General features: G+C 42.8%; 1 protein-coding gene across 13 annotated transcripts in view; it reads right to left on the reverse strand.

Moving 5' to 3' along the window:
• The window catches only part of RAI14 (retinoic acid induced 14), a 135,210-nt gene that overhangs the window by 52,410 nt on the left and 67,034 nt on the right, over nt 1-15,766 (reverse strand). For 8 of the 13 annotated variants that reach the window (XM_074329024.1, XM_019737233.2, XM_019737234.2 and 5 more), the window contains exon 3: nt 764-894. In XM_074329024.1, coding sequence (XP_074185125.1) covers nt 764-894 — 131 coding nt within the window. Of the gene's footprint in view, nt 1-763; nt 895-1,037; nt 1,208-15,766 lie in introns of those variants that run through there. The other 5 variants (XM_019737236.2, XM_019737235.2, XM_019737230.2 and 2 more) reach the window with 3 other exon arrangements.

Raw genomic sequence — 15,766 nt, forward strand, 5'->3', positions numbered from 1 at the left:
AAGAGCACTGGCTAGAGTGACTACTCACTCTCAAATCCTTGTCTCATAGCCAGTTTCTGGGGAAACTCAACCAACGTCCGTATATTGTTTTACACTCATAACTACCCCAGAAGTTGAACACTACCATTGCCATTTTACAGTAAGAAACTGAGATTCAAGGACTACAAAACTCGTAAGTGGGAGTCCAAATTAGAGGCCTATTTGGCTCCAAAGTCCATGATCTCTTTACAACATGACCAGAGTAAGGATGGATACAAACAAATAAACACACACGTGCATACACATAAACAATCAAACACGTAGTTTTAATTCTGCAAGCAAGAGTGCCACATATGGCAAGTCATAAGGCAAAATTTATACTGCCCATGTAATTATTGATCTATGTAAAGGAAGGAGTTTTAAAAGAAATAATAATATAAACAGTAAGGTTTAAGGGTGATGAAAAGAATTACTTTCTTTCTTTTATGCTGCTGTTTCTAATCTAGGATAGAATGCATTTCCCACCTTCTCTGGTGAAATCTTTGGTTATACCTGGGAACAAATACAGCCATTCAAGGTAAAGCCCAATGTGTAATTTGGAACTTGAGGAAGAAATGAGATTAAGACGTTCTCCTACATATTTTAACATGGGGGTAGAGGGCTAGTGATTTCTCAAAGTCCCCTTAAAGGCACGTGTGAAGGTCCCCTGTGGATCCTAAGGATTGCAGAGAACATTTTGAGAACCCAGAGCGGGCACAGTTAGAAAGCAATCTTTTTAGCTTACGCAGTCTTGCCCTCGCTGTCCTGTTTGGTGGCACTGGCCCCCTTCTTGCCCAGCAGTGAGGCCACCTTCTCCGCGTCTCCATTCTCCACAGCCTGCAGAAGCCGGTCATCATTCTTGTTCCACTCATTGGTCTGTGGAGCAAAGGGGAGACACAGAGTCAGTGGACACAAACAATGGCCACATGGCCGTATTGACCGGCCTGTCCTCAGTCCTCCCAGCTCCCCACCCTTCCCTCAAATCAAAATCTTCCCCAAAATGGGGACTTTAAAAATACCTTCACCTTCACCATGGCGGCACTCAAGAAGGCTGGTTTCCCAAAAGGAAACATCAACAGTTCAATGAAATAGTGGCCGGTCACCAAACTCGGAAATAGTTACTTCTTTTATCTGAAGTTGGGAAGATGAAGCAACTTACCTTAAAGACCTCGAGGCCAGTTTACACATTAGCTTGTTTCTAGCTAAACTGGACAGCTGGCCTCTCAGAACAGTGGCCTTTGACCTGGTCCACAGCTCACTGGGCCCACAGTGTTACAAAACTAAACAGGCCAACAGCTCAAGGTTACCTGAGAGTTTATATACACACCATTCGCTGTCTGCTTTTATTGCCACTCTTTCCGGCCTGCTTACTGGGCCCTGATTTTTAAGTTGTATACTGATTTTAAGTAGTTGTCCAGGCTACCGACACAACACAGGAGCACCAGAAACAAAACTCCTTCCTGAGCAAGCTAATATACACCAAACAGCTTTGAGCCGAGCCTCCACCAATGCCAAACCCCAGCCCCAACAGAGCAGTTATGCAAACCACAGTAACAGTAAAGCTTTCATGTGCACAAAAATTAGTTTTTACTCTTACAAAGGAAAGAGTGGATCTCTTTATATAAGAGTGAATTGGCCTTGAGCACAAGACTAAGAAGCTTCAAGTATGAAATGGCAGCAGTGATCCATAGAAGGTTTTAGAGCAGAGAGAATAAAATCAGTGATTGAAGAAGAGTTATTGGAGGTGTATATGGTGGATAGAATTAATTGAGGGGGCAAAGATCCTGGGGCACATCGAAGCCCCTAGTTCCCTTCCAGGCCCCTCCAGCTATGGATACCACCACCTGGGAGAGACTTCTCCTTCCTCCCCAAACTTTCTACAGAGACTTCTCCAGGGCTCTCTCTGCTTCCTTGTGGCCTCTAAATAATAAGAACCTCCCAGGTATTTCACCTTCAAGGCTTTACCACTTCAGGGAAGCAGACAGAGGAGATACTAGAGATTTAAAAAGCTAACAAGAGGGAATTTTACAAGCCTACACTCTTCCATGGCCCCAGAAGTGGGCTCCCAACCTCTCTGCACCGATAGAACTGGGGAACCCAACAGGACTGTGCCCTCTCATAGAGTAAGAGTGGGTCTACCAGATATCCAACCCTCCAACCCCAGCCCATAGGCAGGGCCTTAGAGAAAGCCACAGGCCATGGAGGAGGAAAATAGGTGTACCCAGGTTTCAAGTTAGGAATTTGCTTCTCTGAGAGTCTCAGGACTGAACCACTCCTATTTCTCAGGTATTCTCTTTTCCACCATGGCCATCACTGAGTACAAGAACATAGGAAAAATGGGGTAAGTTTGAGTGAAAATGAGAAGTTTGTCCTGTAGGCTGCATGAACTTGAAGTCCAAAACTCTAGATGGACACTTGTATGTTATGTACCTTAAGTCACCCAAAAAACAAACAAACAAACAAACAAACAAACAAAACCTCTCTGTGCCTCAGTTTCCCAAGGCATTGGACTGGATAACCACCGTGATTCCCCTAAAGCTGAGAAAACTTAATCTATAAAATGCTCCAAACCAAACTCTGCCTGGGATTATTCTAGAACAGTACTGTCTCCAATAATGCAACTGTTTTGTATTTGTACTGTCTAAAACTGGAACCACTAGGCAGTGATTCTCAACCAGGGGTGATTCTGCCTCTCAGGGCACATTTGGCGATCTCCACAGACATTTCTGATTGCCATGTCTAGGGAATGCTCCTGGCATCTTAAAGCTAGACGCCAGGGTGCTGCTAAACATCTTACAATACACAAGACAGCCCTCCCCTCAGCCAACAATTCTCTGGCCCAAAATATCAAGATCGCATCGACCACATGCAGCTACTAAGCACTGGAAATGTGGCTACCGTGACTGAGGAACTGAATTTTTAACTTTAATTTTAGATTTCAGTGCAGCTCTACATGACGGCTCCCTAAATGTTTTTGGCAAAGTAAGACTGTGTCTGGACCCGTCATCCACACTCTTCTACAACAATCATTTTACTCAGAAAGAAGACATCAGGTCTGTCTTCAGTTGTAAATCGGGGGGAACTGAATAAATAGGCCACCCCAGGCACAAGCATTTGTTAGAACAGGAAGCTTTACTTATTAACAACAAAATGTAGCAAACACCAAGAAACACACGGCAGCTTACTTCCCCAGATTGCACTTTTACAAGTCAAAACCAAACCAAGAAAGTTTATTGAAGTACATGTACGACTCGTGATTCCTATGTCCGTTATCCCAATCCTACATTATCAGTGCTGCCTTTTAAATCCTTCCCTAACTTAAAATGACCAAATTAAAACTGGATTGGGAAGATCAAAAGGATATTAAATCTCAGAGGACATGACTGAAAGTACTTCAGCAAAGAAAGACCACATGAAAGGATTTTCCTTTTCAGTGCCGCTAAGGCACTCAACTCTCTGGTAGAGAAAAATCTGATTGCAGGGGTTCCCTAAAATTAGTTACATGTGGATATTTAGGGAATTCTATTTCTATAGGACATAACAAGAAAGGTCCCCCTTCCCCTACTCTTTAGAGAACAAGGTCAATGTCACATCTCTTGAGGTCTATAATTCTCTTTTATTTAGATTCTCTCCTCAACGCAGGCCAAAAGTTCCTTTTCTCTTAAAGCAGATGAGGCGAACAGAACATGCTACCCACACACAAAGGTCTAATAAGTAATTGGCATCACCATTCAACCTGGATGTGCTACAGATGGAGGACAAGCTGGCAGCAAGAAGCAAAAGGACGGGTGCTGTACCCATTGGCCGTAGAGCCTGAGTCAAGAGAAGAACAGTGCAGAACAAACTGGGCAGACAGGGCAAACCTGAAGAAGACCTTGGGGGAAAGAGTAGACCATCAGTTGGGAAAGGAAAAGAGAGATAAGTTCTACTCTTAAAATTCTCACAATAAAATTCTCACAAGAAAGCTGAAAGTAGAGGGAAGAAGGGTTCCAATTAGACCTCGAACTCAGCAATCCAGATTCTGAACAGTGAGTCTTTCAAGGTGAAATGACATTGCCCAGACCACGGGCCAGCATAGCAGGGAGCCGTTGCTCATGTAATGGAGTTCTCTAGTCCTGGGCCAGGCTGATGGTTATATTTGTAATTAGTTCTGCTATACACAACTGACCATACCATGTTTCTTCGAGAACCATGGCTTTCAAGCTGCCATCACTTTCCTCTCCTAAACCTGTCCATGGAGTATTCCTTGTTTTCTCCTATAAAACCATTCCATCCAGTGCTACATCTATACCAAAAATACCCTGGCCAATCACCCTGACACAAAACAGATGTATAATAAACACTTTTGGTGTCATTGCTCTTGAGAATTCAGAAGCAAATTCCTTTCCCCCACCTCTATCGTCTGCTGAGTGGTATTAAATTGAAAGCAAGCATCAAAAGAAATCTTAAAAAACTGTCTTGGCCAGTCTACTGTCCAAAGGTAGCATTGGTCAGATAAATTGGTTGTGATATTGTAATATAATAAGAAATACATGTTTGTTCTTTGTCCCCAGTTCCTAGCACAGAGCTCCTAAAACCCATGGAATTTCCTGAGTGATAGGGGTAAGAGGAGCATCTGTGTTTTATTTATAATAAATAAGCCTCTTTCAGCCTTACCTGAGTTTATGTTAATGAGGTGACTGGTGGATGAAAGCCTCTAGAGAGCTTCAGGATGGGAGCTCCTTGTCAGAGGAACCAACTATGTTATGACAACTCTCAGGTCCCCACCCACCTTCAGGGAGGGGAGAGGGGCTGGAGATTGAGTCAATCACCACTGGCCAAAGATTTAATCAATAGTGCATCCATAATGAAACCTCCATAAAAACCACTAACCCATGCCTAAACCTTGGGGTTCAGAGAGCTGCTAACTGGCGAACATAGTGAGGTGCTGGGAAGGTGACGCAGGAGAGGGCATGGAAACACACACACACACACACACACACACACACACACACACAAACCATACCTTGCCCTATACATTTCTTCCAGTTGGCTGTTTCCCAGTTGTACCCTTTATAATAAACTGGTAATAATAAGTAAAGTGACTTCCTGAGTTCTATATGCTGTTCTAGCAAATTCTTCAACCTGAGGAGGGGGTTGTGGGAACCACTGACTTTATAGCTGATTGGTCAGAAGTAGGGTTGACTCAGGACTTGCAATTGGTGCCTGAAGTGGGAGCAGTCTTGTAGGACTGAGCCTTTAACCTGTGGGGTCTGATGGTAACTCCAGGTCATCAGTGTCAGAACTGAATTGAATCACTGGATACCCTACTGGTGTCCGGAGAGTAGGAGAATTCATTGTTGATATGAAGAAAAACCCCACCCATTTGGTGTCAGAAGTGTTTTGTGTAAGAAGCAGAGCAGATGACAGGTGAAGTTTGAAACTTTGTCCTGACATCCCACAGTAATTCACTCAAACACTTCTAGAGACCACCATCACATCAATGACACCTCCCTCCCACTTCCTATGGAAATCCTTTCCTCTAACTGGCACTCCCTCCACAGGGCAGGCTTAGCTCTCCGTCCACACCGGACTTCTGGTCCCCTCAGAACAACTGTTTTCAACCTATTAGTGGGTTAATCCAACATTTTTAAAAACTGAAATAGAAAAAAAAAAGGAACACCAGATACATCATATTTGATAAGGTTAAATGTTTTTGTATGTGTGTCCTGGGTGGTGGGTGATATTATATATTTTTAATAGTGTGTATATGTGTGTGTGTGTATATATATTGCCAAAAAATGTATACACATTTTAAGAAAGGAAAAAAACTATTAAAATTGTAATACTCAATATATACTGATAACAAAAGATGAATACAAGTCCCCTGTGACTTCTGCAATCACAAGAGGTGCTCAAAGTGGTTACCACCAGCGTCCAGACACTTCTGATTATGGCGAACTACTGCTTGAGCAACGTTGATCAAAGTGTCCACTTGTATACATTTTTTTGGCACCCCTGGTATGTTTCTAATAGGGAATCACAATAAAAAAAACTTTGATTGCCTCTGCTTTAGAATGCTCTGCCATCCCATCCACCTACAAAAGGCTTCCTTCTAAAGCCTAGCTCAAGCTCTGCAGGCTCAAGCCATTCTGGTGACCTCCCTCTGCTTCTTTCCTCCACTGAGTCCCGAAGGAAATGCCTACTCATCTGACTGAAGCCCACAGTCTAGACTTGATGAAATACTGCGTCCCGGCTTTTGTTCCTGAGCTCCCTGTGTGCTTATTTGGTTTCCCTGTCTTCAGCTCCCTGAAGGCACAAACAACAGCCTTCATGCTTTACTCCTGTGGTGCCTAGCAAATGCTCATATCTGTTGCTGATTTTAGCAGGAGTTTTTTCCTCTTGGTTAACCTAAATCTCTCCCGACTTAGCAAATAGTTGCTTTTTTCATTTATAAAACTCTTCATTCTTTTGCAAACAACTATTGAATCATCTTTCCAAGTTTTTTATAGGCTAAATAAATCCCATTCCCTTAACTTGTCTACTCCCCATCACATTTCTAAGGCCAATTTTCCAAGATTTTGATCAGGGTACACTTTCTCCAAATCTCTTCACCACTATGGGGTCTTATCCGTTCATCTGGGTGAATCCAGTGTTTCCCAGTCACCAGGCTCACCTGGGTACTTGTTATATATGCAGACTCCCGGGCCTCATCCAGGAGATTCTGAGCCCAGGGATGTGGGCTGGGGCCCTGGACTGGTTTAGTTCAACAAGTGCTTGCTCTCTCTCTGATTCTTATTGCAAGTTTGAGGACAGCTGGAACCTATGCAAAGACTAACCACAGAATTTTCTTGAAAGGATTTTCTTCCTCCACGAGGCATTATTAAGGAAGTGGGTGGAAGATGAGAAAAATTCTTCACTTTTTCCTTGCAGAACTAGGTATTTTGTCTCCCACAAAAGCTTAATAAATACTAGACTTTCCCGAGCAGTTGCATGTGCAACCCTGTGTATAAGAATGTTAACCAAAGCATTGCTCATAACAGGCAGAATTTTACAAATTATCAAATATCCAATAACAGAAGATAAATCAATCACAATATAATCAAGCAATGGATACCACACAGCAAGGAAAATGAACAAGTTACAACTACATTCAACATGGATGGATATTAACAACAATATTACTGAAAGAAGTAAAACACAAAAGAACACAATAGTATGACTGCATGTATATAACGATGAAAACAGGAAAAATAGATCCATACTGTTTAGGGATACATGGATAGATGGTAAAAGTATGAAGAAGAGGTTATCAAAAGACAGGATACTGGTTAGGGTAAGGATGTGGCATTTGGTCAGGAAGGGACATCTGGGAGCATTCTAGAGTCCTGTGCTCTATTTCATGACCTGGTTAGTGCCTCCACAGATGTTCACTTGTTAGATGCTACATTCTTTTTGGGGCACTTTTCTCTATTTGTGATTTGCGTACATACACACACATACATACACAACACAGTGAGACACACACAAACACACACACACACACACACACACACACACACACACACAGTTCAGAAAGAAGTTTTGTGGTTCACTTTGGTCAAATCAGTACCACGCCAAGTATCTTGCCAAGGTTTGCATTTTCACTTGCTGTTTCTTCATCTCTGAAATGGGAAAGCAGCTCCTGGTTCTTAGGAGAACTCCAAAACCCCTTTGAGAATCTACCAGAAAGTTATCATCTTTCCTCAGAATAATGCACACACACACAAAAGCCTGCATGCAATTTCAGAGGGAGCTCTGGCTTCAATGCCTACCCATAGCCCACTCATTCAAGCCCAATTTAAGAACTCTTGGTCTGGAAAAAGAGACAGGCTTCCTAGTTTAGTGCTTTTGAGCTGAAATTCTAGCTCCATCACCTCCCACGTAGGTGGTCTCATGCAGGTCACCAGCATCTCTAGTCTCCACTTCCTTATCTGTCAAATGGGGGGAATCCTGGTTACCTGCAAATTATCCTCAAAATTAAATGTCCTGTACATGAATGCTCAGGACTCAAAAAACGATGATGATTATTATTTAATTAGATGATCTGCACTCTTCCTTCCTGATTCACGTTCTATGAATCTTTTAATATTTACAGTTTAGGATTGACGGTCTATTACCCCTTCAGAGGTAGATAATGCTGTACGGCAAATTTAAATTTGCAAATATTCTACTATGCACCTTAAAAAATCATATTTTAAAGGACTCCAGAGAAAACATTCACAGACACGAAATTAACTATTTTATTGAAAATGGCTCACTTTTCCAGCAGACTGTTTAAACAGACACTATTTCAACAGAGCACATTAGGCCACATTTTCAAGTTCAGGAAGCCATATGTTATGCTCCGGAGACATGTGTAATGTGTCAGCTATGAAGGACAGCATGTGGGAAAGGCAGACTTTACCTCCCATGTGGGCTCCAAACATTCCTGGTAATATATCACAAATGAGATTTTCAATGGCTGGCCTGTAAGTTTCCTATTCATCAAATCATTTCCAAATGACACCCACTTGCTTAAGAGTTTTCCCTTGAATCTTGGCCTTTTGAAAGCATTGCCTTGGTCTTTTGAAAGCATTACCCTCCTTGGAGGGTAGCAGACATCATGTCAAGCGTGTGATGAACACTGGGGCTTTGGCAACTGGCAACGTCTGCCCTTGGCCAGACATGGCATCACCTTCTTTTATTTTGGTTTAATCCCTGGGAACTGAAAAACCAGTGGAAACTCACTGGTCACAGACATCTGGCTAGTGGACAGCTTTGAGTTTTGGAATATATCAACCCAACCAAAATAATCCAGTGGCACAGAGCAATCTGGGAAGAGAGTTTCTTTGACTTTCCTTACAAGATACACTAAAACTCTAAGCATCACAAATTAGCATGGCTCCGGTTGTATGGATGTGTTTGAGCGGCCTTCTGGAGGAGTCTATTTGAGAGATTATCTTTGGAAAGGCTGCATTTCTCCCTGTAGTTTACAGAGAGCAGACTGTTTTGCCAATATAATCAGTAAGGCTAAGACGAACGTTAGACAAAGTAGACAGTGTTTTCACTGAGAAACTTTCAGGTTCATACCATCCAGAAAAAAAAGAGCACGCATCTCATATTTTAAGATAGAGGACAAGAAGCAGGCAAGCTTCAGGCCTAGATGACAATTCCCCCCGTTAACTGTACCAGCCAGTACTTATTAGATATGCATCCACTAGGTACAAAGCAATATAGAAAATTCCATAGATGTTAAATTCATTTGTTCATTCACTCAACAAATATTTAACAGTACTTTTTTATATAGCTGGCATAGTCTTTACTGGATTTTCTAGATAGTTGTGGAAATAAAATACAGCAATATGAAAAATATGCCAACAACCCAAAACAGGATACTAGAGTGGCAAAGTAAACAAACTGTTGAATCAGCACAATAGAAGAGAGAGACAACTCTTGGCTAGGCAGGCAGGGAAGCTTTTTTGGTTTGGATAATGAACTAGACCTTGCAATGAGTAATATTTAGGTTAATGGAGAAAAAACAAGACATAATGAGTGAAAATGCAAGATGCATTCAGTAAATAGTGAGTTGATACAACTGTGGCCCTACATCACTGCTGTCCTTCACGTCCATGGAAAACCCAGAAAATTACCTATATATATATATACATATATATAGACATAAACATTTGACCGTTCTCCCAGTTTTAAGAAGCCCAGCAGTTTCAGATAGAGCTCTGTGTATAGTATTATTTCAGACCAATACAAAAGTTCATCTAAAATGAGTTGGCCCTCTCTCTACACTTTTGTTTTAGATTATTCACACAGTAGGTTACAGTATTTCTGCTTTCCAGCCTGAAATCCATCACCAGCCCCTTAACAGACTGCATCAGTAATTCCTGAGGTCTTTTCTACATAAATGCTGGATGCTGGTTCATGGACATAATACGTAATTATAAACACCTTCATCCAGAAACAGGCTGATTCTCCACCCTACCCACTTCACCAAGCTACTTACTCGTTGCTCCCCTTGCCCCTGGCCCTCTCTGGCCACCAGGATCAGGTTAGTTCCCCTTGTTAGGCTCTCCCATGCTTCTCTCCACAGCACTTGGCACTATTATAAATAAATAGTATTTCTAAAGTATCTTTAAAGATCTGTCGACCTCCCATTGAATTTGGAGTTTCAGGGCATGGCCAATAGCCAGCACCACTAAACTCCTGGCCCCTTGCCCACTGCCTGCCAGATGGTAGGGGCTCAATTCAGAGCTGCTCATTGAACGGCTTTGTTTCTCTCCCTCCTACCTTGGGAGCCACTATTGATTAACCCCGTCTCTACCAATGCCTTTGTCTTCATCTACAAATGCACTTAAAGTCTCCACAATCCTATCAGACTCCTTTCTTTGATGATGTTGACCAATGTTTAAACATTATTTATTATCTTAAAACCATGTCACATGAGGTAAAAGTCAGTCTTATGGGTGCAGAGATATGTCTGGGAATAGACTTATCCCTCCAGGGAGAAAAACGGTTGCAGCCAATTCAACGTTACCCTCCAGGGAGAAAAATGGTTCCATCCAACTCAATTGGGTTCAAGCACTCAATTGTTTAGTATCTATATAGATCAGGTACTGTGCAAAATTCTAGGGATAAAAAGATGGATATGAAATAAGCTTGGCCCTTAGGGAGTTCACAGACTTCTGAGAACAGAAAAGCACACCCAGTAACTACTTATATTATTGTTTGTCAGTGCTGGTCCAGTGCTGTGAACAGTGTCCTGTCAAAGCCAAGTGGATACTATTACAACTAAAAATCATTAAAAATGTGCAATGCTAGGAACCACTCTTCATTACAATTTAATCTTAACAATAACCCTCTCAGTTGGGTGCTACTATTAGCCCATTTTACAGATGAGGAGACTGAGGCACTGAAAGGTTAAGAACCATTTAAAGTTATTCAATATATAGTGTAGTTGGTTCTCTTGAGAGGAGAAGCTAAAGCTGTTCAGTTTAAAGGAAAATGAAGGAACTTTTCAGGATAAGCAAGATTTAATTGGTTATAGACGGAGGCAAGCAAAGGAGTCAGTGGAGAGAGACAGAATGAAAAATATAAGGTGAGAGGTTGAATTGAGGATTCAACCCAGGAGGAAGGCTGATCTTGGTAAATTAGTCATGTTCTGCCTCTGAGAGAGGAAAAAGGAAGAGGAGGGTGAGCAGAGATACAGTGGTAGAAAGAACGTCGGTTTGTGTTTTATGGCTTCTGCTTTCTTTGGGAAGCAGGAGGCAAAGTATGCAGGGTCAGCGGTGGGCTAAGAAGCTTGAAAAATGTTCTGAATAGCTACTGTTTCTAATAGTTCCTGGGGGAGATGAGAAAGGAAACCCACTAGAAATGAGTAAAGGGGTTTTCAAATAGCCCTGAAGGTCCAGCTGAGAGTAGGAATTATAACTCCATAAAAAATCTATTCAGTGGTGTCACGTGATTTTTCACTAGAAGCACTGGGTAGGACTGGAGCAGGAGGTGGTCAGCCTGATGACTGGAGATTGGAAAGTCAGGTAAAGCAGAGATTCCAGGGGTAAGAGGATGGGAGGTGCCAGTGGGCAGACACTTGAAATGATTACGGGATCAGGGAGGGATGAGGCTAAGGTCCACGGCTCAGTCCTATAGATCAGAGGCAGGTTGTTGGAAGGTCATTCCTATGGATGTCAGAGTTTCCAGGGTGATGCCAGAAGGCAAAAATGGGAGCTGAGCGTCAAAACCCTGGAGAGATTTCAGGGAGCAAGTTAGAGGTCCCAAAAAGGTGGTAAAGAGAGCGAGATGAGGACGGCCCGGCATAATCAAAGAGCAGTGACTGTCAGTTGAGAAAGGAGTGATGAGGTCGTAGAGCAAATGGGTCAAGACTGATGAGGATGTGGTTTATTGACCTACTGTGTGCTAGTCCCTTACATGCACCATAAATAATTAATTTCATTTAAGTCACTGTAACCACCTATACTGGGTTGAATAATGTCCCCACAAAATTCATGTCCTCCCTGAACTTAATCCTCCTGAACCCACTCATGTTCTCCTGAATGTGACCTTATTTTGACATAGGCTATTTATACATGGAATCAAGCGAAGATGAGGTCATACTGGATTAGGGCAGGCCCTAAGTCCAAAGACTTGTGTCCATATAAGAGGGGAGAGATGCAGATGTGGAGGAGAGACAGGAAGAAGGGCATGTGATAATGGAGGCAGAGACTAGCGTTATGCTGCCATTAACTAAGGAATGCCAAGGATTGCTGGCAACCGCTAAAAGCTAGAAGAGACAAGCAAGGATTCTTCCCTAGAGCCTTTGGAGGGAATATGGCCCCATCAACACCTTGATTTTGGACTTTTAGCCTCAAGATCTGTGAGAGAATACCTTTCTCACAGTTATTTAAGCTACTCGGTTTGTGGTAATTTGTTACAGCAGCCTTAGGAAATTAATACACTACCCTATGTGGTAGGTATTATTATCCTCATTTAACTGATGGGGAAACTGAGGTTCAGAAAATCTTTCCCAAGGTTACAAGGCCAGAAAGTGGATTCAGGATTCAAAGCCCACACCTGTGATGCCCTGGCCACCCATGCATGCCCAGCACACTGAGGAAGGCCAGGCAGAACACAGAGCACGGTATGATGGGCCGTGGGGGGCAGAGGGAGGAGAGACCTCAGTGTGGCGGAACTGAGACTGGAAACTCTGAGCTCCAAGGCTCTTTTCAATGCAGAAACTACACTTAAAGCAAACTCAACATTATATATGAAATTTGTAGTTATACAAAACATTTAAAGCATGGTTATTTACTTTATAAGCATGTTTACAAGAAGGCCTCTTTGAATAGTAAGCTCTTAAAGAGTTAAGTTCTTATAAATATTTATATGCATACGAGGATAAATGGAATTTGATTTACTCACAGAAATATTCATTACTTAAAAGGAGAAACATGGTAACAATGAGTATCTCAAGGTCTGAGTGAGGCTTTCCTTGCACACAGACAGGACACTTGAAGACATGTCTGGCTATAATCCAAGCACACACCAAAAGTATTTTGGGCATGTATTTTAGCATAATAAACAGCCATGACCCCGAACTTTGCTCTTTACCCAAAGGGCACAACATAGATGTCACATGAAGTATCCAGATGAAATGATTTCATCCACAAGTCCTAAGTCAAATGCTTAAGTACATTTTAAGTGTCTAAACAGTCAGAGTAAAGGATGAGGGTCTCTTGTCCTGATCACACCTAAGATTGTGCCCTTTATAGATGTTAAACGATTTAAGGGATAAAACATAGCTAAAGAAATTTACAAGGAATCGAAACAGTCCTTGAAGTTACAAGTTCTATGTGAGATCTGATTGCTCTGTATTTTCTGCTGCCCCACCCTTCCCTGCACTCCAACCCAAACCCAAACCCCCAGGCTCACATACACACACATCCTTTTGGAGCCAGTTAGTTCAATAGGGGAAAGCTGGGGTTTTCAGTGGGGGAGAGGTCAGCCACAGCCCAGGATATCTCAATTGCCTGTGACTCGTTTTCTTGTTTTGAGACTAAGAAAACATTTGAGGACCCAAAGTTTAGGGTAAGAGGTTAAGGCAGCCCCCCATACTTGGTGTCCCCTAACCCTAGTCAAGTATAAGTCATTAGTGACTATTGTGGGTTGACTAGTGTCCCCCAATCACTCATGTCCACCTGTCACCTCTGAATGTGACCTTAACTGAAACTAGGATCTTGAGATGAAATTATCCTGGATTTAGGTTAGGCCTTTAATCCAATGACTGGTACCCTAGTAAGAAGTGAGGACAGAAACAGGGGGAAGAAGGCATTGTGAAGACAGACCCAGAGATGAGAGAGATGCGTCTACAAGCCAAGGAACACCAAGGTCTGCTGATAACCACCAGAGGTTAGGAGAGGGACATGGGACAGTTTCTCCTTCTCAACCTCCAGAATGAACCAACCCTGCCTATGCTTTGATTTTGGACTTCTGCCTCCTGACCTGTGAGAAAATCACCTTCTCTTGTTTTAAGCCACCCAGTGTGTGGTAGTAACTTGTTACCAATACGGTGACACATAGAGAGAGGGTTGCTCAACCAGCACCAAATGGCCCCTCTGTACTCCGCCCTCACTGACTGCTGGTGGACAGCAGTCTCTGCAGGAACCACAGACAACATTGATTTGCTTCCTGCTTGCTCACAGATAGTCGCCAAGTGGTATGTTGGGTACTGACGATGAAATAGTGAACCTGTGGTACGCTGGCTGTGCACAATAGCGTTCATCTCAAAGCTGGTGGGACTGCCGTGTTTTTTAAAATTTACTTCACTACGTTTTTCAAATTTTTGAAGGAAAAAAGTTGTAACAAAAAAATAAAGTGACCATTTAACGCCATGTTTCTCAAAAAGCTTGGCTGTGTGACAGCATATTCGAATCACCTTAAGTCTCTGAAAAAATACAAATGCTAACTTTTCAAACTTTTCTATGTGATTCTACTGTCAGCCAACATGACAAATTAGCCTGGTATTAACCACATTTGTATCTGTCAAAACGCTGAACTAGACCAGTGGTTGAATCTCGGCATCATCTCTTCTAGCACATAAAGACTTACTAAGTGCCAACAAGCAATCAAGATGCCTCACAGAGAGAAAAGGGCCTGACCCAAGTTCACTGTACCCTCTTTCAGATAAGCCCCTGCCTTGCTTAGTGGTGCGGTCACCCAAGCCGGACACCCGGCTGTTCTCCTGTTCCCCCAGCTCCACTGCCAATTACTCACCAAGGACTGCTGACACCGTTGATGTGGCCACTCCAGTTTCCCTTGCCTTGACCCGGTTTCCATTCCTACAGCTAATGCCTTTATTTAATCCAGTTCGGTTCAACAAACACCTTTTTGGTTCCACTTTTGCGAGGCATCACGCTAGACACTTTAGATGAGGCTCTCCTCTCTGCCAAGCTCCTGGCGCACACCGCCAGGAATGGATACTTAGAGAACCAGTGAAGAGGTTCTGACACTAGTCATTGTTTATCTAGGACATTTCGATAGCCTCTTAACTGGCCTTTCTACTTCCAGTTTCCCGCCTTCCCTTCTCCCATGCCAATTTCCCTGGTGCTAAATAGTCTTGACTACTGTTCTGGCTCTCTTTTCTACACAAAATCATCCATGGCTGCCCAGGGCCAACAAGAGGCCACCTACTCTTTAGCACGCCTCCCATCCCGCCTCCCTCACCCCACAACACACAATTGAAGGCTTTTCTTACCCAGTTTCAAACCTTTAATTCCACTCTGCCCAGCTCTCCCTCTGGTCCATGCGACACCCCACGCTAGAGCGTGGAGCTCTAGCCAAGTTCTTGATTCAAGAATCCAAGTTATTCTTTCCTCTTCTACACTGCAACTACTCAAATAATTTTTTTTTTTTTAAAGATTTTATTGAGGAAGGGGAACAGGATTTTATTGGGGAACAGTGTGTACTTCCAGGCCTTTTTTCCAAGTCAAGTTGTTGTCCTTTCAATCTTAGTTGTGGAGGGTGCCATTCAGCTTCAAGTTGTTGTCCTTTCAGTCTTAGTTGTGGAGGGCGCAGCTCAGCTCCAGGTCCAGTTGCCGTTGTTAGTTGCAGGGGGCACAGCCCACCATCCCTTGCGGGAGTCGAGGAATCAAACTGGCAACCTTGTGGTTGAGAGCCCGTGCTCCAACCAACTGAGCCATCCAGAAGGCAACTCAGTTCAAGGTGCCGAGTTCAATCTTAGTTG

Source organism: Rhinolophus sinicus, linkage group LG03 (genome assembly GCF_036562045.2).
Source record: "Rhinolophus sinicus isolate RSC01 linkage group LG03, ASM3656204v1, whole genome shotgun sequence".
NCBI classification, from domain to species: Eukaryota; Metazoa; Chordata; class Mammalia; order Chiroptera; family Rhinolophidae; genus Rhinolophus; species Rhinolophus sinicus.